Raw genomic sequence first — 22,026 nt, forward strand, 5'->3', positions numbered from 1 at the left:
GCGCTGAAGGGAGGGCGGTACTACCGGCCTGGGACGAGGAAGAGAAACATCGCACCAGACTTTCGTGCCCTCCGACCCACAAGCTACCTGGGCCAACTTCAATCCCGAAGTGGTGGACTGGTAAGCCGAAACGGTATCCGCTAGGAGCTGTGCCTCCGCGAGCTCCTGGGGATCCACTTCGCAGTCCACCGCCGAAATAGGGGGAAAAGCAGGTCTAGACAGGGCGTCAGCAACGGCATTAAGCTTACCCGCGATATGACGGACATCTGTGGTAAATTCGGAGATAGCAGTCAGGTGCCGTGCTGGCGGGCCGACCATGGGTCAGACAATTTCAAAAAAGCAAATGTTAATGGCTTGTGGTCCGTAAATGCCACGAATGGGCGGCCCTCGAGGAAATACCTGAAATGACGGGCAGCTAAATAGAGAGCTAGAAGCTCTCGGTCAAATGCGCTATATTTCAGCTCGGCCGAATTTAGTTGCCGGCTGAAAAACGCTAAAGGCTGCCAACGGCCACCGACCTGCTGCTCCAGAACCCCACCCACCGCCACGTCAGAGGCGTCAACCGTCAGGGCCGTGGGGGCGGAGGGGCTCGGATGGACCAACATGGTGGCGTCTGCCAAGGCTGCCTTAGCTGCCGTAAAAGCCGACTCTGCGGTCGGGGACCACAACAACTCTACCGGATTCCCTGCAAGGCATTGGAAAAGCGGGCGCAGGACTCGCGCCGCTGCCGGAACGAATCTATGGTAGAAATTAACCATGCCTACGAACTCTTGCAGCCCTTTTACTGTGGTGGGCCTGGGAAAAGCCCGGATAGCTTCCACCTTCTCGGGCAAAGGGGCGGCGCCGGCAGGAGTAATTCTGTGCCCTAGAAAATCGAGGGCAGGCAGGCCGAATTGACATTTGGAGGGTTGGATAATGAGCCCGTGGTCTTGGAGCCGCTGGAACACGGTCCGCAAATGGGCCTGGTGTTCCTGCACTGAGGGGCTGGCTACCAGGATGTCTTCTAAATAAATAAACAAAAAGGGTAAACCCCGGCCCACGCGGTCCATCAGTCGCTGGAAAGCCTGTGCCGCGTTCTTTAAACCGAAAGGCATACGCAACCATTCAAACAACCCGAACGGAGTAATAGTTGCAGTTTTTTGTATGTCCTCCGGTCGCACCGGAATCTGATGGTATCCTCGCACCAAATCGATTTTGGAAAACACCACCGCTCCTTCCAGCCCAGATGAAAAGTCCTGTAGGTGCGGTATGGGGTAGCGATCAGCCGTGGTGACAGCATTGAGACGCCGATAATCGCCACATGGCCTCCACCCCCCAGATGCCTTGGAGACCATGTGTAACGGCGAGGCCCACGGGCTGTCAGACTGACGGACAATTCCCATTTCCTCCATCTTCCTGAACTCCGCCCTTGCCACCACCAGTTTGTCTGGCGGTAGTCTCCTGGCCCGAGCGAAAACGGGAGGGCCTTCGGTGCGGATGTGATGGACCACACCATGCTTAGCCGAAGGTGCGTCAAAACGTTGGACGAGCAGCTCTGGGAACTCTGCCAGAATCGCAGCATACGAGTCGGGGGCCGCGACGACGGCCTGGGCAGTAGGGCTGGGCGAGGAGGCGATTGTCGGAGCGACGTGCTCATCTTCGGCGGAGGGTCGGAGGTCGTTACCGCGGACATCAGGAACCAGTGAAAAAGCCCAGAGAAAATCTGCGCCCAGGATCGCTTGTTTGACGTCGGCTATGATGAATGGCCATTCGTACGTGCGGAGGCCTAACACAAGGGACATCTTCCGTGTACCGAAAGTGCGAATTGGGCTGCCATTAACCGCGATGAGGGTGGGACCTGTCTTACCCGATCTGGTTTCGAGGTCGGTCGGCGGCACTATGCTGACGATGGCTCCCGTGTCTACCAAAAATTCTGTGTCCGTGAATCGATCATGGACATAGAGGCGCCGGTTCTGGCCAATCGTAACTGCCCCTATGTACGATCGGCCGAGGCATTTCCCGCGAAGGTACAAGGCAAACGACAGTTGCGGGATTCGTTACCCCATCGTAGGTGATAATAGCACCAGCCGCGCTTGTGCGGATCTTTTTGGCGGGCTTTCGGAGAATTGGCGGGAGACGTGGCGCCATCTTGCCGTCGCTGTGGCGTGGTCACCGATGTCGAGACTTTGTTGATTGAACCACTTGCCTTGTTTTTTGCCGCTATGAGCGCGTCCGCTTTCGCTGCATATGCTTCGGGGTCCTTAAAAGAACAATCCGTAAGCAGCAGTCGGACATCCTCGGGAAGTTTCTCGCGGAATGCCTGTTCAAACATCGGGCAATCCGTATGCTCACCGGCTAGCATCATCATTTCGGCCATGAGGTCGGAAGGCAGTTGGTCTCCAAGATCCGGTAGGTGCAGAAGTTTTGCCGCACCACCATGCTTATTCAACCCGAAGGTTCGCAGTAATACCTTCTTCATGGCCTCATACTTGTCTTCCGCAGGTGAATTTACGATGAACCGCATCACGCGCTTGATTGTGTCCGGCGATAGAGCGCTGACGAGGTAGAAGTACTTCGTGGATTCGTCCGACACCTTCTTTATATGGAATTGAGCCTCGGCGTGGATAAACCAAGCTTGCGGTGCGTACGTCCAAAATAACGGAAGATGAACGCCTGCCGCGCTTGACTCCGGTGTGCCCTGCTCGGTCATCGTCAACGAGGCATCGGGTTCCTGCTCAGTCGGTGATCGTCCAGATCACGTCGGGGTCACCAATATGGCGAGTCCGAAACTTGTTGGTTGTAGACGAAGTTTATTGCAGCCGCAATACACGAATACAGAGTTAAACAACAAGGTACAGGACAACCAATACAAACTTACTGTCTTCCTTGAAGACTTCGCCGAACTGACTAAATCGGGCGCCAAACGCGCACATGACATCGCTGGCCAATCAGCGATGTCGTTCCCTGGACCAATCCCCATGGTCGCGTTCCCACGTGACCTCGCTGGCCAATCCGAGGGTTCGACGATCTGGACCATTCTCTATGGTCGCTACACTCTGACTGAAAAAGTTTTTCCTCATCTCTGTTCTAAATGGCCTACCCCTTATTCTTAAACTGTGGCCCCTGGTTCCGGACTCCCCCAACATTGGGAACATGTTTCCTGCCTCTAACGTGTCCAACCCCTTAATAATCTTATATGTTTCGATAAGATCCCCTCTCATCCTTCTAAAGGATGACCACTTATGAGGGGTTTGTGCAGTAATCAACCAGAACCAGAACCAGCTGTAAAATGGTCTCAGAGAGAGGATCCTGCCATTGATTTACCTGAGGGCTTGTCACTGCCCAGAGTTCATCAATAGATTCTAAGATATGTCGAATCAGCAGGGTAAGCCCCCTGATTTCCTTGACATAATAAATGAGAGTGTGGAATGGGCATGGAATGGGAATTTCAATCTCAAGTTATGTTTTTTCCTCTCTCTTTTTTACCTGTCTTTTTTTCATAATCCAATCAATTTTTCTCTCTCTCTATTTCTTTATATCTGATTCGGCTTTATTCCAACACTTTCTCTGTTATTTTTCGGTTTCTATCTTAAAGAGATGCATTGGTCCTCCTGGTCTCCAAGGCCCTGGATGCCTTATTGACTTCACCAATTTTTTTTATCAGCTTGCACTTTCAGCAGGTTTTGTAAGCAAGAGCATGGTGGTGTAGCTTACAGTGCCTGAGAACCAGGTTTGCTCCTGACAACAGGTGCTTGTCTGTACGGAGTTTGTACATTCTCCACGTGACCGCGTGAGTTTTCTCCAAGACTTTTGGTTTCCTCCCACACTCCAAGGACGTACAGGTATGCAAGTTAATTGGTGGTATAAATGTAAAATTGTCTCTCGTATGTGTAGGGTAGTGTTAATGTGCAGGGATAACTGGTCAATACGGACTTGGTGGGCCAAAGCGCTTGTTTCAGCGATGTATCGCTAAACTAAACTAAAGAAAAAAATCCAACCAACAAGGTGCACAGAGAGATGACTATTCCAGAAGTGTCTGGCTGTTATAATTATATTATTTTATGGTGAATACATCAACCTGAGTAATGTACTTAGCTACTGGCCATTAATCATGATATTGTAAAATAGCTAAAACAGAATCAGCAAGGTTGCAGCACAGAATTTTACCAATATTGGTTGTCTTCTGCAGATGTAATCTACAAAAAATATGTAATATAACATTGATCAATACCAATAAAATTAAGATAGAGACAATGTGCTGGAGTAACCCAGTGAGCCAGACAGCATCTCTGGAGAAAAGGAATAGTTGACATTTCAGGTCAGAATGAACCGCCACCTATTCCTTTTCTCCAGAGATGCTGCCTGACCCGCTGAGTTACTCCAGCACTTTGTGTCTATCTTCGGTATAAACCAGCACCTGCAGTTCTTTCCTACACCTATAAAATTAAGATGGGTGGGTTAACCTCAACGTCACTTACAGGAAAAATGGCCGTCTTCTAATGGTTGCCATGGTCACTCGTTTTCTCCTGACACAAAAATATTTTAGTTATGCATCTATCCTTCATTATCATTACATGACAACTTATGAAATCAGATCAGGAATAAACCATTAATGCCATGCAATAGCCCCAAGTATGCTTTTCAGTACTAAACACCTATGCCTTATTAATATCCAAAAATCTATCATTGATATGTCTTGAATATTCACACTAAAGGGGCCTCTGTAGTTATGTCGGGTAGATAGTTGTTTTTATCACTTCAGTTATGAATGACCAACTCCTAACTCTGAGATTTTGATGCCTGGTTCTCATGATCCTAGCCAGAGGAAATATCATTCCTACATCTACTCTGTAAAGCTCATCTACTACCTAGAGTCATGGAGTCCTAGAGTGATACAATGTGGAAACAGGCCCTTTGGCCCAACTTGTCCACACTGGCCAATATGTCCTAGCTACACTAGTCCCACCTGCGTCTGTTTGGTTCAAATCCTTCCAAACCTGTCTTATCCAAGTACCTGTCTAACTGCTTCTTAAACGTTGGGATAGTCCCTGCCTCAACTACCTCTTCTGGCAGCTTATTCCATACACCCACCACCCTTTGTGTGAAAAGGGTTACCCCTCAGATTCCCATTAACCTACTTCTAATCTTTGCAAGAGACTCTGTGCATCTACCCGATTTATTCCTCTCATGATTTTATACACCATCTGACACTCATCTTGACCATATCATAACCATTGTCTCACCATGAATCTCTTGTCAGATGTCCTACGCCCTTTATTAATCAGAAGTGCTCCTTCTGCTTATTTGCAGTATTGTGAAAGTATATTAAGGGCTCTATTTGCAGATGAACTAAAATTTGTCAATTAGCAGAACTCACATCCATAGAACTACACCATTGATTCAGAGGCATGAGATTGAATGATACCATAGCAGCCGGAAATGTTAATTTAAGTAATTAAGTAACTTTGGGATAAAAAGCTAGTACCAATAACTTTGAAAGTTTTGGATTACCTTTAAAAACTGAGTGATTCACCAAGCTCCTGAAGGAAATCTGCTAACCTTACCTGTGCTCAGTTTATATATGTTCATAACTAACCAATGTGTTTGACAGGTAACATTTTCTCAGTTTATGGACCATTTCTACTGCTTTTTCCAATAATTTACGCATCTTGTCAGTAAACTTCGCATCGATGGAAATACATCAATAAGGAATGGAACAAGAAGAAATTCATTGTTGACAGACAAAGATTAAAGGAGGGCCAAAAGGCATCTCAACCCATTAGTAACCTTCACCAAAGCCGAGGAGATAGAGGAATAAAACTTAATAAGTACTAAACCAATGTTATTAGCTTGTATATATGTCAAATTTTATTTCCGGCCAGTGTACAGAAAGCTGGTCGAGCTGCTGCCTCACAGCTCCAAATACCCGGCTTCAGTCCTGACCTTGGGTTCTGTTTGTGTGCAGTTGGCACATTCATCCTGTGACCGCAAGGGGTTTATTCTGGGTGCTCCGGTTTCCTCCCACATGCCAAGGACGTGCGGGTTTGTTGGTTAATTGGCCTCTGTAAATTGCCCTGGGTGTGTAGGGAAGTGGTTTAACATAGAACGGGTGGCAAATGGTTGGCGTGGACTTGGTGGCTCAAAGGGCCTGTTTCCATGCTGTGTTTTTCAATCAGTTCAGTGAACTTGGTATAAACAGTTCCCTTTTAACTATCAATCCACTCTATTAATCTAGGAGTATCATTGGACTGACCAAAGGTGAACCAACGTATTAATACTGATATGCTCAGAGTCTTAGATAACAATATTAACTTCCTCCTTTACAAACGTTTATAAAATGTTCTTGGGCCTTCCAACATTTTGAATCCTAGTGATCCACACAAAATAAAACATCTACATTTCCAAAGTATCCAAGTCAGCTTGTTTTTTTTATCATTATATGTTATCTTATATGGTTTCTCAGTGGAGATAAATTTAATACTTGTTACGAAGCAAGTTATTCTGATCACACCCAAATAACAGAAGAAAAAAAACTGAACCCAGACTTTTTTTTAACAGTGCATTTCGTATTCCCAGATAGTTTCTGAAGTGCTTTACGTCAATTAAGTACTTCTGAAGCATATTCACCATTGTATTAATACCGTCTGTTATAGAAATGTCCCAATTTTCCTTTTCTTTATACACAAACGATACTACTAGTCTTCCAAGATCATAGCCTTTAAAGTCATTGTACATTAATATTGTTAAATCTTTTTATAAATATTTAGAAAATTCACAGGCACATCCAGGTGATATAAAAACAGATATGCTGGTATATCAGGTAGCATCTGTGGTGAAACATATTTAATATTTCAGTGCACAGAGCATCCTGATGAATATTAGTGTAATAGAGAGGGCTTCAAATGGGGTAGGCCGTTGTGGTCTCTGCAGGGATCAGTGAGAGAGTTTCGGAGAAGGGGGGTTGAGAACTATAGTGGTGCCAAGGTGAAAGCAAAAAGAAGCATTTAAAGTCAGGTTGTAGAGAAGAAGGAATACAGTTCAAAAGAGCTAGGGTCCTGAAGGAATGGTTCATGCCTTCGAGCAGAGAGTGAATAAAAGAGTGTGCTGAGGCTGCCATCAACTTGTATTGACTAAATGTTGGTGTTTCTTGATTAGTACGGGTGTCAGAGGTTATGGTGAGAAGGCAGGAGAATGGGGTTAGGAGGGAGAGATAGATCAGCCATGATTGAATGGCGGAGTAGACTTGATGGGCCGAATGGCCCAATTCTTCTCCAATCACTTATGATACGACTTATGAAAAGGTGAGTAAACTAATATTTGGACAATTCGCCACAAATGAAAGATGATATACAACGAAAAAACAAGTTGACTTGAATACATTGAAAATGCAGATGTTTCATTTTGTGTGGATAGCTAGGACTCAAAAAGTTGGAAGGCCCAAGAACATTTCGTAAAGGGTTTGGTACAGAGATAGAAAGATATTGGAGAAGTTGAATATACAATTAGTAAAGTTCGGTCGATATCAGAATGAGGTAGGAAGAGGGGAAGGCAATATTGCAGCGAGTAGAAATAACCAATTTTCTTAAAAAGACACTTTTGTAAAAGATGCTTTTGTAAAAAGCATCTGCAGTTCCTTATTTGTACTGCAGATGCTGGTTTACAAAAAAGACACTAAGTGTTGGAGTGACTCAGCGGTCAGGCACCACCCTTGGAGAACATGGATTGATGATGTTTCAGGTCAGGATCCATCTTCAGAGTCTGGGCTGGTCATGGATCTCAGATCAGGGATGCTGCATGATCTGCTGAGTTGGTTCAGTTTAGTTTATTGTCATGTGCACCGAGGTACAGTGAAAAGATTTTATAGAGTCATAGAGTGATACAGTGCGGAAAAAGGCCCTTCAGCACAGGTCGCCCACACCGGCCAACAATGTCCTAGCTACCCTAGTCCCACTTGCCTGGGTTTGGTCCATAACCCTCCAAACCTGTCCTATCCATGTACCTGTCCAACTGTTTCTTAAACGATGGGATAGTCCCACCCTCAACTACCTCCTCTGGCAGCTTGTTCCATACACCCACCACCCTCTGTGTGAAAAAGTTACCCCTCGGATTTCTATCAAATCTTTTCCCCTTCACCTTAAACCTATGTCCTCTGGTCCTCGATTCCCCTACTCTGGGTAAAAGACTATGCATCTACCCAATCTATTCCTCTCATGATTTTGTATACCTCTATAAGATCTCCCCTCATCCTCCTGCGCTCCATGGAATAGAGACCCAGCCTACTCAACCTCTCCCTAAAGCTCACACCCTTTTGTTGCGTGCTATCCAGTCAGCAGAAAGACAATACATGATTACAATCGAGCCATTTACAGCGTATAGATACCATGATAAGGGAGTTACTCCTGCACTTTGTGTTGATTTTTGGTAAACCAGCTTCTGTAGTTCCTTATTTCTACTGCAGATGCTGGTTTACAAAAAAGACACAGTGCTGGAGGAACTCAGCGGGTCAGGATTAACCCAACAATGTTCAATCTCAGGGACCAATTCTTGTCTAGGTACATTACAGCCAGCGACTTAATACTGAATTTCATAATTCCAGGTGACCTTTCTTTCTGCCCTCTCTTGTACCTTGCTATTTAGAAACCTAGAAGTAGCATCGGAAACTTTGTTCCATTTTTCCCTTCGTGTTCCTTATTTCTAAGCAGTTTTCTTGATGGGTGTGATGAACAGATTGAAGCTCAGCTGGGGGTCAACACCAGTGGCTGAAGAGGGCCAGGCAATCAATGCATAACTGCAATGGTACTATCACACCAGCAGTCAGTGGAACATATCACAGGGAGTGACTGCTTTACTCCCCTGCTATCGACAAAACAAGAAAACAACTAATACCACAGAACTTTGCCCATTATAAACTGCCATTAATCATCTTCTTTACTGCATTGGACAATGGTGTCACAAAATTGAATCCAGAATTTGGCAGGGATGCCACAACGATGAGGAAGTTATTATCATGGTCAACATTTTTGATAATAGAAATAGAAATTAAAATTGCGAAAGCTTGCAATTTGGGACTCTTAATCTCCGCACCAGATGGTAATTCAAATGTTACTTACTAACATTTGCAGAAAATGCTTGGCCTGCAACACACAGGAAGTGGTTGAAACAGAAATGTGGGCCCCAACTATTCCCAGCTGCAAATTAGCTTAGACGATGAGCAAATGGTCTGGTTTTCAAACAAGAGTGTGCTGGAGAAGCCTTTCAAAACCAGTAGAAGCGACAAGCTGTAGAGAATTAAAAATGGGGCCAATTGTGATTGTACCTGAAAGAAGATGCGGAGGTCATCGAATTCGATTAATCCCCGTTAGCTGCCCCTGATATGTAAGAAGGAACTGCAGATTCTGGTTTAAACGGAAGATAGACACTTAACAGATTAGACAGCATCAATGGAGAAACGGAAAACGTGACTTTTCGGGTTGAGAACCTTATTCAGTCTCGACCTGTGGTCGAATCTTGCTGATCACACTCCTGCGTGGAACCCTGGCCACCCCCTCTTCTCCCCTCTCAGATTCAGGGACAAAGTGTTTCTTCCCAGCTGTTATCAGGCAACTGAATCATCCTACCACAACTTGAGAGCAGTCCTGAACTACTAACGACATCATTGGTGACCCTCAGACTATCTTTGATTGGACTTTACTGGCTTTACTTTGCGCTCTAATCATGTATCTATACACTGTAAATAGCTTGATTGTAATCACGTGTTGTCTTTCCGCTGACTGATTAGCTCGCAACAATAGCTTTTCACTGTACCTCGGTACACGTGACAATAAACTAAACTATACTAAACTAAACTAAACTAAACTAAAACTAAAAACAAAGCCTTTCAAAAATCCAAAATGGACTACTAGTTCCCCATTGATCAGTCTGAAGAAGGGTCTCGACCCAAAACGTCACCCATTCTTTCTCTCCAGAGATGCTGCCTGTCCCACTGAGTTACTCCAGCATTTTGTGTCTACTAGTTTGCTATTGACTATTTTACCAGTCACATCCTCAAAGAACTCCAGTATATTAATCAGACGTGGTTTTCCATTTATAAATTCATGGCGACTCTCCACAATTCCACTATTCTTTTTTAGGTGTGCGATTAATACGTCCTTCATTATAGATTCTTGGATTTTCTGACCACCAAGGTTAGGCTAATAGATTGGTAGTTCCCTGATTTCTTTCCCCTTCTTTGCTTAATGAGTGAAACCCCATTTGCTACCCCTCCCCCAATACACAGAAACAAGTCTGTCGAATTTTGGAAGATAATAACCAGAGCATTCATAGGAAAGCAAACTCTTTCAATCAGTCATTGGGTTCTTAGGTTTCATTGGCTTTTGGTCTTGCCAACTAATCTAGGTTATTTTTTAAACCAGCATTAATTTTATTCAACTTGTCATTCTCACTATATCCTTGGTATACTGGCCTTCCTGTCCTTGGCTTCCTCAATTGCCAGAGTGAGGCCACACACAAACTGAAGGAAAAGTACCTCATATTCTGCTTGGGTAACTTACAACCAAATGATATGAACATTGAATTTTCCAATTTCAAGTAATGCACCCTCTCTTTCCTGTTCTTCCCCACACCTGTGGCATTCCTGTGTGCACACATTTCTCCCACTATCCCGCCCGAGTCACCCTGTTCCTTTCATGAACTCCCACACCAGAGCCCTCTTTTCCCTTTTATCCCCCACCCCACCCCCTCTTTTCCCTCCCCTATCAACTTCCACCTATCTGTTTTATATGTTTCCCCTCTGGCTTTACATTCATTTCACTCCTCTTCTCTCCTTATCTGACGTCCCTTTGTTGCCTTTTCATCTCCAGCCATTGTCACTTACTCCACCCATCTACTCATTCAATCAACCTTCCCTCACCGGGCAGCACGGTGGCACAGTGGTAGAGTTGCTGCCTTCTACTGACGTCCTAAAAGAACGCCCTTTAATTCTTAGGCTATGACCACTCGTCCTACTCTCCCACTAGTGGAAACATGCTCTCCACATCCACTCTATCCAAGACTTCCTACTATTCTGTATGTTTCAATGAAGTCCCCCCTCATTCTTCTAAACTCCAGCGAGTACAGGCCCAGTGCCGTCAAACGCTCATCATAGGTTAACCTATTCATTCCTGGGATCACTCTTGTAAACCTCCTCTGGACCCTCTCCAGAGCCAGCCCATCCTTCCTCAGATATGATGCCCAAAATTGCTCACAATGTTCCAAATGCGGCCTTACCATCGCCTTATAGAGCCTCAACATTATATCCCTGTTTATGTATGCAAGCCCTCTCGAAATAAATGTTAGCATTGCGTTTGCTTTCTTTACAACCCATTCGACTTGCAGATTAACTTTTTGGGAATCCTGCGACAGCACTCCCAAGTCCCTTTGCACCTCCGATTTCTATCTGATGCCCTGGATTCCTCCCCCACTCCAAAGGTGTACAGGTTTATAGGCTAATTGGCTTGGTAAAAATGTAAATTATCCTTGGTGTGCGTAGGATAGTGTTAGTGTGCAGGGATCGCTGGTCGGTGCAGACTCAATCGACAATTGGTGCAGGAGTAGGCCATTAACCCCTTGAACCGGCACCACCATTCACTGTGATCATGGCTGATCATCCACAATCAGTACCCCGTTCCTGCCTTCTCCCCATATCCCTTGACTCCACTTTCTTTAAGAGCTTTATCTAACTCTCTCTTGAAAGCATCCAGAGAATTGGCCTCCACTGCCTTCTGAGGCAGAGAATCCCACAGATTCACAACTCTGAGTGAAAAAGTTTTTCCTCATCTCCATTCTAAATAGCCTACCCCTTATTCTTAAACTGTGACCCCTGGTTCTGTACTCCCCCAACATCGGGAACATGTTTCCTGCCTCTAGTGTGTGCAGTCCCTTAATAATCTTATATGTTTCAATAAGATCTCCTCTCATCCTTCTAAATTCCAGTGTATACAAGCCCAGTCACTCCAGTCTTTCAACATATGACAGTCCCGCCATTCCGGGAATTAACCTTGTGAACCTATGCTGCATTCCCCCAATAGCAAGAATGTCCGTCCTCAAATTTGGAGATCAAAACTGCACACAATACTCCAGGTGTGGTCTCGCTAGGGCCCTGTACAACTGCAGAAGGACCTCTTTGCTCCTGTACTCCAATCCTCTTGTTTGGTCTCCTAATTTGAAGAAGGACGTCCTTGCTATTGAGGCTGTGCAGTGTAGGTCCACGAGGTTAATCCCTGGGATGGAGGGACTCATATGAGGAAAAATTGGAAAAAGTGGGTTTGTATTCACTGGAGTTTAGAAGGATGAGAGGCGATCTTATAGAGACATATAAAATTATAAAAGGACTGGACAAGCTAGATGCAGGAAAAAATGTTCCCAATGTTGGGGGAGTCCAGAACCAGCGGACACAATCTAAGAATAAAGGGGAGGCCATTTAAAACTGAGGTAAGAAGAACTTTTTCACCAGAGAGTTGTGAATTTGTGGAATTATCTGCCATTGAAGGCAGTGGAGGCCAATTCACTGGATGAATTTAAAGGAGAGGTAGATAGAGCTCTAGGGACTAGTGGAATCAAGGGCTATGGGGAGAAGGCAGGCACTGGTGGATGATCATCCATGATCGCAATGAATGGCTCGAAGGGCCAAATGGCCTCCTCCTGCACCTATTTTCTATTTTTCTATCCATACTGATTCTACACCTCCTGATTCTATGTCACCCCTCACAAGGGACTGAATTTCATTCCTTACCAACAGAGCTACCCCGCCCCCTCTGCCGACCTATCTGTCTTTTCGATAGGACATATACCCCTGAATATTCAGCTCCCAGCCCTGGTCCTCTTGCGGCCATGTCTCAGTAATTCCCACAACATCGTACTTGCCAATATCTAACTGAGCCTCAAGCTCATCCACTTTATTTTTTATACTTTGCGCTTTCAAATACAACACTTTAACTTTGGTGTTCACCTCCCCTCTCATACCGGTCACTATTGCCCCTGACCTTACTCTCTTATCCCTTCTCAATCTTTCCTTCCCATTAAGTCTTTTGCAACTTTTCCTGTATTCACTTCCCCTTTAACTCCATGCTTATACTCCCAATTTGTCAACCCCACCCCCCCGCTATTTAGTTTAAACCCACATGTGTAGCACTAGCAAATCTGCCTGCCAGAACATTGGTCCCCCTCCAGTTAAGGTGTAACCCGTCCCTTTTGTACAGGTCACCCTTACCCAAGAAAAGATCCCAGTGGTTTATAAATCCAAATCCCTGCTCCCTACACCAGCCCCCCAGCAATACATTCATATCCCCTATCTCCCTCACCAGCACGAGGTACAGGAAGCAATCCAGAGATAACCACCCTAGAAGTCCTGCTTTTCAGTCTTCTTCCTAATCCTCTAAACTTGCGTTGCAGAACCTCCTTCCTCTTCTTCCTGGCGTCATTTGTGCCCACTTGCACAAATACTTCTGGCTGTTCACCTTCCCTCTCAAGGATGTTCTGAAGTCAGTCCGAGACATCTTGAACCCTGGCACCAGGGAGGCAACAGACCATCCTCAAGTCTCGTCTGCCGCCACAGAATCTCTTGTCCACCCCTCAGACAATGGAGTCACCCACCACTATGGCTCTGCCCGACGTCGGTCTTGCCGGTCGAGTCTCATTGCCAGGATTCGACCTGTCCGCCGCTCGGACTGAAAGCATCTTCTGCCCCGACAGCTCTCAAGAGGGTGTACCTGTTTTCATTAGGCGCAGCCACCGGGATCTCCTGCACTCCACGTTTACTCCCCTTTCTCACAGTCACCCACATTCACTCTTCCTGAATCCTTGGCATGGCAACCTCAATGTGGGTCCTGTCCAGGAAACTCTCATTTTCCCGGATGGTCCTGAGGTCATCCAGCTGCTTCTCCAGTTCCCCAACACGTTCATTCAGGAGCTGCACCTGGACACAATTCCTGCAGGTGTAGTTTCCAGAAGCTCCAGCGGTGTCCCTGATTTCCCACATCCTGCAGGAAACACACTGCACCAACTTGCCTGCCATTTCTTCAGTGACAAAAATCAAATTTCAACCAAGTGTAGCCTCCTTGCTTCAACCTCCTTGCCGAAGACTCTTGAACCAAAGACTCACACTTTACCTCCCAAGACACTTCAGCAAAGCGACTCCCAGCAAGGCTGCACTTCTTTATCTGTTACCTAATCAACTACTTTAGGGCTGATTAGTAAATTGATTAGTAAATTACCTGAACCTGGGTCTTGGCGCTCTTTTTAAACTGTCTTTCCCTTGTGACTCACCTTTTTTGTCATGGACTTTCAAGCCAATGGTCTATTCTTTCTGCTTATTGCTTCTCCGAGCTCCACGTAAGGACTATGGACCACCGGACTCGGTGGTCCTATTTCTGCGCTGTGTCTCTAAACGAAACTAAACAAAATGAAACTAAACCTGTATCCACCTATCACTTGCCAGGATTTGTTCTGTCCCCTTTTCTAGCTTTTTCTTACACTACAATCAGTCCGAAGAAGGGTCCCAACCCAAAATGTTGCCTATCCATTCCCTCCACAGATGCTGCCTGACTCTTTGAGTTCCTCCAACACTTTGTGTTTTGCTCAAGATTCCAGCTTCTACAGTCACTTGTGCCTCCACTATTAGACAGGTATCTTCCCCTGGTTGCCTATTAGATTTTGGAGATACAGTATGGAAACAGGCCCTTTGGCCTACTGAATCCATGCCAACCAGCGATCACCCCATACACTAGCATTATCCTACACACTAGGAACAATTATAATTTTACAGAAGCCAATTAACTTAAAAGGCTGTATATTTTTGGAGTGTGGGAGGAAACTGGAATACCCAGAGAAAACCCATAGTCACAGGGAGAACATTCAAACAGCATCCACAGTTGGGATCGAACCTGGGACTCTGGTGCTGTAAGGTAGCAACTCTACCGCTGCACCAGTGTCAGCTTGTTACAACAGGGCAGTAATTGAATTGCTGTCAGCTGTGAAGAAGTCCTGATTAGGGATTTTTAGTAAATGCGAAAAGAACTCTACTCGGAGGTCGAGAGATTACAGTAATCTTAATATAACAGCCCCTAACTGTTATATTAAGGCAGGCCCTTTGTTTTTGCTGCATTTGCAACATGCTAAATTACAACCATGCCCTGGGATGAACTGGCCAATTGTCTGATGAGGCAAGACATCCAGTGACTGACAAAGTCCCCTTTTGTTTTAACAACAGTCGTCTACCACAAACTCTTCCTTTCAAGGTAAAGTTCCACAATCAAAACTGTAGCTAAATAAATGCAGATGCTGGAAAGCAGAACCAAAAACAGAGAATGCTGGAGGAACTCAGCATTAGTGGGGAGACAACCACAGTCGATGTTTCAGATCAAAGATCTTTCATTGGATCTCTCCACCTCTTCTCTTCTCTTTTCTGCCAAACTTGTTTTCTCACCTTTCTACTGATGATAAGACACCTTAATGCTGGAGGAGCTCAGCGGGTCGGGCAGCATCTCTGGAGAAAAGGAATAGGTGATGTTTCGGGTCGGAACCCTTCTTCAGACTTGGATAGGCTCTCCTTTGTATCTTGCTGACACATAGACCGTAGTCCCAGACTGAAGAAGGGTTCTGACCCGAAATATCACCTATTCTTTTTCTCCAGAGATGCTGCCTGACCCACTGAGTTACTCCAGCATTCTGTGTCCATCTTCGGTATAAACCAGCGTCTGCAGTTCCTCTACTGATGGTGCCTGACAAACTGAGGGCTTCAAGCACTTTATGTTTGAGAAAAGAAAAGTGCAGCTTCCAATTTCATCTCTCCTCTTCTGTGCACTCTCCTCCTCTATGTCCTGATCCATTAGCAATTTGCCTCTCTTCCTCTATTCTATTTGGGTATCTACTGTATGACACCTCGAAGGTATTTATTCACAAAATGCTGGAGTAACTCAGCAGGTCAGGCAGCATCTCGGAAGAGAAGGAATGGACGACGTTTCGGGTCAAGACCCTTCTTCAGACTGATGTCAGGGGGGCGGGACAAAGGAAGGATATAGGTGGAGACAGGAAGATAGAGGGAGATCTGGGAAGGAGGAGGGGAAGAGAGGGACAGAGGAACTATCTAAAGTCAATGTTCATACCACTGGGCTGCAGGCAAAATATGAGGTGCTGTTCCTCCAATTTCCGGTGGGCCTCACTATGGTACTGGATGAGGCCCATATCAGAAAGGTCAGACTGGAATGGGAGGGGGAGTTGAAGTGCTCGGCCACCAGGAGACTATTATTGTACACACACTAGTACTGTATGACACCTGTGTGGTATTATTTTTATTGTTGCATTGTCAGCCTTTAATATTACCTTCTTGGTGTAACGTTTCAGTGGTTACAATGGAACATACTTCATTGAAATGGTCGGAAGTCAATGGATCTGTATTGCATAAGTAAATTTCGATACATATGCACTCCTATATTGCACATTTAGCCTACGCAACCAAGGATCGCTTTTATTTTCAGTATCAGTCCTGGTACTGGGCAGTACGGTGGCGCAGCAGTAGAGCTACTGCCTTACAGAGCCAGAGACCCGAGTTCGATCCTGACAATGGGTGCTTGTCTGTTGGGAGTTTGTACGTTCTCCCCGTGGATTTTCTCCAAGATCTTCGGTTTCCTCCCACACTCCAAAGTACAGGTTTGTCCGTTAATTGGCTTGGTAGAAATTTAAAATTGTCCCGGGTGTGTGTAGGATAGTGTTAGTGTGCAGGGATCGCTAGTCGGTGCAGAGTCGGTGGGCCAAAGGGCCTGTTTCCACGCTGTATCTCTAAACTAAATTAAACTAAACAGTACTGAAACACTGGATCTCCCCCATTATGGGATTCATTATAAAGCTGTTAAACTTTATTCTTAATATTTCTGAGATTTGTTTATATCCTCTATCTATGCAAATTCTCACAGCAAATGTTGAGAGAATTGCAAGTAGTCATAATGTACCATGAAGTATTTGAAGGCCACTGCATCATCAAGGTGATGCTTTTTCAATGAGACTAATTGAGATTAAACAAAGGTGCAGCCTGGTCTCCGAGGTGGAGATGCACCAACATTTATTGTTCACCCGATTCACTTGAGAAACTGGTTATGAACCAGCTACTTGAATTTCTGGTGAAAGATTGGTTTAGAGATGCAGCATGGAAACAGACCATTTGGCCCACCGAGTCCATGCCAACCATCAATCACCCACACAAGAAATTGCAGCGAATTGTGGATGCAGCCCAGACCATCACACAAACCAACCTCCCTTCTATTGACACCATATATACCTCACACCGCCTTGGCAAGGCCAGCAGCATAATCAAGGATGAGTCGCACCCTGGCTACTCCCTCTTCTCCGTATTATAGTGCATTGTAGCACATCAGTTCCAACAAAGTCCAATATCCTCATTGGGGTAGAAGTGAAGTGAACGGTACCCTAACTTATAGAAGGACAATCTAGAAGCCTGTCAACAGAATATGTGGAGGCTATGTCAATTGATATTTTTAAGGCAGAGATGAATAGATTCTTGTTTAGTACGGGTGACAGAAATTATGGGGAGAAGGCAGGAGAATGGGGTTGAGCGGGAGAGATAGATCAGCCATGATTGAATGGCGGAGTAGACTTCATGGGCCGAATGGCCTAATTCTTCTCCTATCACTTATGAACATGAATAGAGGGTATGACGCTGTACCTGAGTCTGTCGGTGCATGCTTTCAAGCTCCTGTACCTTCAGGAAGCAAGGGGAAGTAGGAATTACAGGCATGAGATATGGAGGAGGGGGAGGGAGATGAGGGGGGAGGGAAGGAGGAGGGGGGGAAGGTGGAGGGGGGGAAGGTGGAGGGGGGAGGCGGGAAGGAGGGGAGTTGGGAAGAAGGGGAGTTGGGAAGGAGGGAGAGAGAGAGGGAGGGAGAGAGAGAGGGAGGGAGAGAGAGGGGGAGAGAGGGAGAGGTGAGGAAGGAGAGGGGAGAGGGAGGGAGAGACAGGAGGGAGAAAGGGGGGAAGGGAGGAGGGAGTTAGCAGTAGCGAGGGGGATGGAGGAGGGGAAGGAGGAGGGAGGGAGTGTGGAGGAGAGTTGGGAAAGGGGAGAGGGAGGGAAGGAGGGAGGGAGTGTGGAGGAGAGTTGGGAAGGAGGGAGGGGAGACGAGAGGAGGGGAGACGAGAGGAGGGGAGACGAGAGGAGGGAAGGGAAGAGGAGGGGAGGGAAGAGGAGGGGAGGGAAGAGGAGGGGAGGGAAGAGGAGGGGAGGGAAGAGGAGGGGAGGGAAGAGGAGAGGAGGGAAGAGGAGGGGAGGGAGAGGAGGGAAGATAGGAGGGAAGAGGAGGGAAGAGGAGAGAAGAGGAGAGGGAGAGGGGAGGAGGGAGGGAGGGAGTGTGGAGGGGAGTTGGGAAGGAGGGAGGGAAGGAGAGGAGGGGAGGGAAGATAGGAGGGAGGGAGGGAGTGTGGAGGGGAGTTGGGAAGGAGGGAGGGAGAGGAGGGGAGGGAAGATAGGAGGGAAGAGGGGAGAGGAGGGAAGGAGAGGAGGAAGAGAAGGAGAGGAGGTTGAGAGGGAAGGAGGGAGAGAGAGAAGTTGAGAGTGAGGGAGGTTGAGAGGGAGGGAGGGAAGATGGGAGGAGGGAAGGAGGGAGAGAGGGAGAGGAGGGAAGGAGAGGAGGTTGAGAGGGAAGGAGGGAGAGAGAGAAGTTGAGAGTGAGGGAGGTTGAGAGGGAGGGAGGGAGGGAAGATGGGAGGAGGGAAGGAGGGAGAGGGAGGGAGGGAGAGGGAGGGAGGGAGAGGGAGGGAGGGAGAGAAAGAAAGAGAGAAAGAGAGGGCAGGACAGGAGTGAGGAATGTCCCTTTAAGCGCCAGCACCAACGGGAATCTTCGCATCAAGATGGCGGAGCGGGGAGCCGAGGTGCCGCGGCGGTGGCAGCAACAACAACAACAACGAGCCCCAGCGGCCCTGGCCTTGTAGGAGACTCCGGGAGACATCCCTCGCCTGCTCCCTAACCCAGTGTGAAGGAGGGAGGGAAGGAAGGAGAGAGAGAGAGAAAGAAAAAAAAGAGAGAGAGAGAGCGACGGAGCCGAGGCCGCCCTCGCCTCACACACCCCGCCTCCTCCTCCACCTCCTCCAACGCTGCCCGCTCTCCTCTCCCCCACCCACTCTCGTATGAATTCCGCCGAAGGCAACTCGGAGTGTGCGCCAGCGGAGGCGAACGCAAGGTCGGTGTCGGAGTTTACTCGAGGCCGCAGGCCGCTTCTTTTCCCCGTCCCCCTCCCCCACCCGGGTGTGAAGGGAGACATGAGGCCTACTCCTGCTTCTGCCCCTACCCCCCTGGCCCTACCCCCCTGGCCCTACCCCTGCTCCTACCCCCCCTGCTCCTACCCCCCCCTACCCCCCTACCCCCCCCCCCCCCCCCCCTCCTGGCCCTACCCCCCTGCTTCTAGCCTGCCATGTCCTGGCCTACCCGGCCCTACCACTCCCTATCCTTGCTCTGGCCTACTCCTGCCCCAGGCCTGGCCTGCTCCTACCCTGCCCTACTCTACCCTCCCCTGGCCTACTCGTACTGTATTCCTGGCCTACTCCTGCCTCTACCTTACCTGCCTCTGGCCTGCTCCTGCCCTACCCCATATCTGCTCCCTACCCCTGCTCCTACCCTGCCACTGCCCTAGCCCTGGACTACCCTACCCCTGTTCCTATCCTGCCCAGCCCTACCCCTGTTCCTATCCTGCCCAGCCCTACCCCTGCTCCTACCCTACCCCTGTTCCTATCCTGCCCTGCTCTACCCCTGGTCCTACCCTGCCCAGCCCTACCCCTGCTCCTACCCTGCCACTGCCCTAACCCTGGACTACCCTACCCCTGCTCCTGCCCTCCTCTAACCCTGGACTTCCTAACCCTGTTCCTACCCTGCCCTAACCCTGTTCCTACCCTGCCCTAACCCTGGACTACCCTACCCCTGCTCCTACCCTGCCCAGCCCTACCCCTGCTCCTACCCTACCCCTGTTCCTATCCTGCCCTGCTCTACCCCTGGTCCTAACCTGCCCAGCCCTACCCCTGCTCCTACCGTGCCAATGCCCTAACCCTGGACTACCCTACCCCTGCTCCTGCCCTCCCCTAACCCTGGACTTCCTAACCCTGTTCCTACCCTGCCCTAACCCTGTTCCTACCCTGCCCTAACCCTGTTCCTACCCTGCCCTAACCCTGTTCCTACCCTGCCCTAACCCTGTTCCTACCCTGCCCTAACCCTGTTCCTACCCTGCCCTAACCCTGTTCCTACCCTGCCCTAACCCTGTTCCTACCCTGCCCTAACCCTGTTCCTACCCTGCCCTAACCCTGTTCCTACCCTGCCCTAACCCTGTTCCTACCCTGCCCTAACCCTGTTCCTACCCTGCCCTAACCCTGTTCCTACCCTGCCCTAACCCTGTTCCTACCCTGCCCTAACCCTGTTCCTACCCTGCCCTAACCCTGTTCCTACCCTGCCCTAACCCTGTTCCTACCCTGCCCTAACCCTGTTCCTACCCTGCCCTAACCCTGTTCCTACCCTGCCCTAACCCTGTTCCTACCCTGCCTTACCCCTACCCCTGGACTGCCCAGGACCTTACCCGCCTCAGCCCTTACCGTACCCTGTCCCTGGCCTGATCCTTTCCTGCCTCTACCTTACCCGCCCCCAGACCCAACCCTGGCCTGCTCCTGCCCCTACCCTCCCCTGGTCTTCCCTGCTCCTGCTGTGCTCCTGCCTTGCCCCTTCCTGGCCTACTCTTGCCCTGCCCTGGCCTGTTCCTGTCAACAGGATGGGCCAAAGGTTTCATTACACTACTTTGCTCCTCGTCGCTCGTTAAAGTGCCTTAATACAATTGCTGTATTGATTTTAATTTTGGTCGGTGTGTCAAACCAGGCTTCAGTGTTAGAAAAAAAATAAAGCAGGCTGTTGTAGGGATAAAGAGACACAAAGTGCTGGAGTAACTCAGCATGTCAGACAGCTTCTCTGGGGGCCATGGATAGGTGACGTCCTGGGTCAGAACCCTACTTAAGAAGACCTGACCTGAAAAGTCACCTATCCATGTCCTCCAGAGATGCTGCCTGACCCAATGAGTTACTCCAGTGCTTTGTCCTTTTTTTGTAAACCAACATTTGCAGTTCCTTTTTTCTATATTTAGACTGTTGGGGAGCTCAGTTGGACAGGCAGCATCTGTGGAGGAAAATGGTCAGATGTCGTTTCATGTCCCCTGTTCTTTTCTCTCCAAGGATGCTACCTGACCTGCTGAGTTCTTCCAGTGGTCTGTTTTTCTGCTCAAGATTCCAGCATCTGCAGCCTCGTCTGTTTAATTTTAGAAGTTTTTGAGCTTAACTGTTTCTAAATTTTTTAAAGGACGATTTGAATACACACTTGTCTTTTGACTGTAAACATAGAAACATAGAAAATAGGTGTAGGAGTAGGCCATTTGTCCCTTTGAGCCAGCACTGCCATTCAATATGATCATGACTGATCATCCAAAATCAATACCCTCTTCTGGCTTTTTCCTCATATCCTTTGATTCCCTTAACCCTAACAGCTAAATCTAACTCTCTCTTGAAAACATCCAATGAATGGGCCTCCACTGCCTTCTGTGGCAGAGAATTCTACAGATTCACAATTCTCTGGGATAAAAGTTTTTCCTCATCTCAGCCCTAAATGGCCAACCCCTTATTCCTAAACTGTGACCCCTGGTTCTGAACTCCCTAACATCGGGAACATTTTTCCTGCATCGACCCAGTCCAAACCTTTTAAGAATTTTATATGTTTCTATAAAATCCTCCCTCATCCTTCTAAATTCCAGTGAATACAAGCCCAGTCGACTCATTCTTTCAAACTGGAGGATTGATAAAGAAGATCTTCATCTGCTGTTTGCTATAATTGATTGCACTTCAAAATGAGTGAATGTCACCAGGTGATGCAAAGGGCTACTGTATTTTGTCAGAGTCCACTTGTGTGGGTCGAGAGAGGTCCAAATATATTTTGGATATATATTAGACAAATCTAATTTCCTCACCTTTTAACCATAAATGCAC

The 22,026-nt window shown here is 47.6% G+C and overlaps 1 protein-coding gene across 1 annotated transcript in view; it reads left to right on the forward strand.

Moving 5' to 3' along the window:
• The first annotated feature begins 18,823 nt into the window (after window positions 1-18,823).
• ube3a (ubiquitin protein ligase E3A) overlaps window positions 18,824-22,026 on the forward strand; it is a 55,553-nt gene continuing 52,350 nt past the window's right edge. Inside the window, exon 1 of the mRNA XM_078402118.1 lies at window positions 18,824-19,199. Coding sequence (XP_078258244.1) covers window positions 19,147-19,199 — 53 coding nt within the window. The 5' untranslated portion in view covers window positions 18,824-19,146. The remainder of the gene's footprint in view (window positions 19,200-22,026) is intronic.

The sequence above is a fragment of the Rhinoraja longicauda genome, chromosome 7, assembly GCF_053455715.1.
Source record: "Rhinoraja longicauda isolate Sanriku21f chromosome 7, sRhiLon1.1, whole genome shotgun sequence".
In the NCBI taxonomy this organism is placed as follows: Eukaryota; Metazoa; Chordata; class Chondrichthyes; order Rajiformes; family Arhynchobatidae; genus Rhinoraja; species Rhinoraja longicauda.